The following is a 2,824-nucleotide window of genomic DNA, read 5'->3' on the forward strand; positions in this document are numbered from 1 at the left end:
TTTTAAACAAGTTTTGTGTCATTTTGGACACATTTTAGGTTGTTTTGGACCAAGTTTGGAAATTCTTTTTGCTTATTTCTGTCATTCTAATTGTTTGCACAGAAGGCGTCTCTGAGTTCTCTGTCCTTGTTCCTGTGGTTCTGGTTCCACAGAGGACTTGATGTTGCAGAGAAACATGAACCTCCAGTGAGTTAAAAGGTGACAGCAGCAACATAAAGTCATCTTAGGGGTGGGGGGTTTCCTCTTTTGCTTTACCTCCAGGTTCTGCAGGTATCCCTCCTGCGGGTCGCACAGCAGCGAGGAGATCCGGTGGTTCTGCCTCATGCACCGGGTGCTGCTGTCCTTCCACAGCGGGAAGATCTGCCGGATCACCGTCATGCGGCCCAGTGCGCTGTGGGTCAGCTCCAGGATCTCGGTGTCGCTGATCTCCTGCAGGACAGAGCGGAGGACACGTTATCGACCCGGGACGCTGATCAGCGGCCGGTCGCTGACGAGCTGATTCCTTCTGACGAGCAGGAGGCGTGTGCGTGTGCGTGTGCGTGTGCGTGTGCGTGTGCATCAGCCCCAGTAAACAAACCAACGCTCGCTTCGTCTGCGGTGACAATTAATAGCAGCGAACTGGCAGTTTTTGAACACGCAGAAACAAATGACAGGACGCAGGACTCGGAATGAAAACGCTTCCTTTATTGATGTTTAATTGCTTTGACGCACAGAAACCCAATTATTTCCTGTGTGGTGTAATTATAGATAGCCTCAATCTAACTCTAAAAGCATAATAAAAAAATCTATGAATAATATTACTTTTACGACGTTTTATAACACCGAACGTAATTACAGCCCGCGTCTGGAGGAAAAGTCAACTTTGCTGCGTTTCCTTCTCGATTCGTCCAATTAAACTTGTAAACAAAAGTTCCAGCTCATTTGCTGAAAACTTGTCATTCTGTCAGACGGTTTAAAGTCCGAACCGGATGAGTCCAGGTGCCGTAATTGCAGCCGAGGCTTTGAGTCGCTCTGCTGCAGTGAGTTTGCTTTTTCTCCTGGCTTTGGATTTTTTTTTTAATCTTTCTGACTTTTACCAAAAAACACTGAAGAATAAAACCGTCGAGGCAGCGACCTTCGTCCTGATCAGCAGGAGAATCAAACCGTCTCATCTTCAGCAGAACAAGAGGAAGATTTATCATTTCCTGACTGCACAGGAGAAGATTTCTTTGTCCCAGGATGCAAAACGTAAAACCTGAGAACAGATTTAAAAACCACTTCACATAAACATCATTTGCTTGAATCCTGTGAGGCCCGTTTGCAGGCTGGTTTCATCACCTTCCAACCAAACACGCTGATTTATTTATTTTAGTCTCAACTAATCAGATTTTCCTTTGACATAACGACACCTGCAGATGTTTTATACGAGTCTCTATATCGAGGAAAAGCTCATTTCGTATCATGATCATGTTTTCATGTGTATCTCGACATAAACTGCTCAGTTTTCAAAGTTCTGTCCACGAGATTGTCTGCTGTCAGGAAACATGAACATAAATGTTAGAATTTTACACTTAAAATCATTGCAACGAAAAGCAAATCCATTGGTTTGAGTCTGTTTTTCACCCAAAGTGAACTTTACCATATTTTCCAAACTAGGTTACTCGACGCCGAGTCGTCGCACAGAGAAACTTTTAGTTTCATCAGAAAGAACAACTTCTGCTGTTTGTTTTCATACGTGACACTCGATGAAGCAACGAGGACTTTGTGAGTTACTGGACTGAGCAGCCGGAGCGTAGAAATGATCTGATTTATGGACGTTTCTGTCCCTAAAAATGGTGAAAAAGGATTTTTGTTCCCTTGTTGTTGCCGTTATTTGGAAAAATCTAAAATCTCCTCCATAAAAACCTTCAACTCAAGAGTTCTGAAGCCGGTTTTAGCCACGGTTCAGATTTCTGTTCTTATATTACATATTTGAAGTCATTTGCCTGCTCAAGCGTAAAATTTCTGAAAAACGTATTTGTCTTATTGTAAGTCATCAGCTGGAGAAGTTTCAGGATGATATCTGTCAAAATGTTCATTTTTAACCTCAGTATTTTAACTTTAAGTGCATCTTAACACTGAAAACAACAGATATTAATAAAAGTCCAAATGTTTTATCTCTTGTTAGGAGAACTCAGAAAGTTTGCAAAACTTTGTTTATCTATTTATTTTTATAGTAATTTAAGCATGAATTTGTTAAATTACTGATTTTTGTAGTATTCAACTGACTTCATTTCCATTTCCCTGATAATACATTCATACTTTTACTGGATTTCTTCTAGTTTTGAGGGTTTTCCGCTGTGGTTTCACGACTTCTACTCAAGTAAAGGCTCCGATGTTTGACGTCTGACCAGAAAGACTCAAAATAAAACCTAATTCAAACCATTTGTTGGCACTTTTCAGGCCTAAAACGGAGCTAAATGGTGATTTCTCAGCCTGATGATGGTTTAAAGAGGAGCTGACGCTGAGCGGAGCGTCGGACGAGAGCTTTGGTGGCGCTCTGAGCTTCAGGTAATGAAGCTTTGAAGAAAGATGACGGCGGACGCTCTACTGCAGCTTATTCAGAAGCAATGAGGTGAGCGTCTGAACTGTTAATCATCTCCCGCCGGTAGACGCGTCGTACGAGTGCTGCTAGGCGTTATTAAGCAGCCACAGCAGCCTGTAGCATCGATGCACAAACTGAAGCGCCAGCAGGGAAACCACCAGCTCTGCTATTCTGACATCTGGAGAAGCTCCGAGGGCTGAAATACTGGAAGAACACTCAGAATCATGGAGCTCACATGCTGCTGTTTAGCAGAAATGATGT

The 2,824-nt window shown here is 42.7% G+C and overlaps 1 protein-coding gene across 1 annotated transcript in view; it reads right to left on the reverse strand.

Annotated features, from left to right (window-relative positions):
• LOC103373434 (glutamate receptor ionotropic, delta-1-like) overlaps positions 1-2,824 on the reverse strand; it is a 109,231-nt gene that overhangs the window by 97,780 nt on the left and 8,627 nt on the right. The window contains exon 3 of the mRNA XM_008303320.1: positions 256-429. Within this exon, the coding sequence (XP_008301542.1) occupies positions 256-429 (174 nt within the window). The remainder of the gene's footprint in view (positions 1-255; positions 430-2,824) is intronic.

Source organism: Stegastes partitus, unplaced genomic scaffold (genome assembly GCF_000690725.1).
Source record: "Stegastes partitus isolate 25-593 unplaced genomic scaffold, Stegastes_partitus-1.0.2 Scaffold1980, whole genome shotgun sequence".
Lineage (NCBI taxonomy): Eukaryota > Metazoa > Chordata > Actinopteri > Pomacentridae > Stegastes > Stegastes partitus.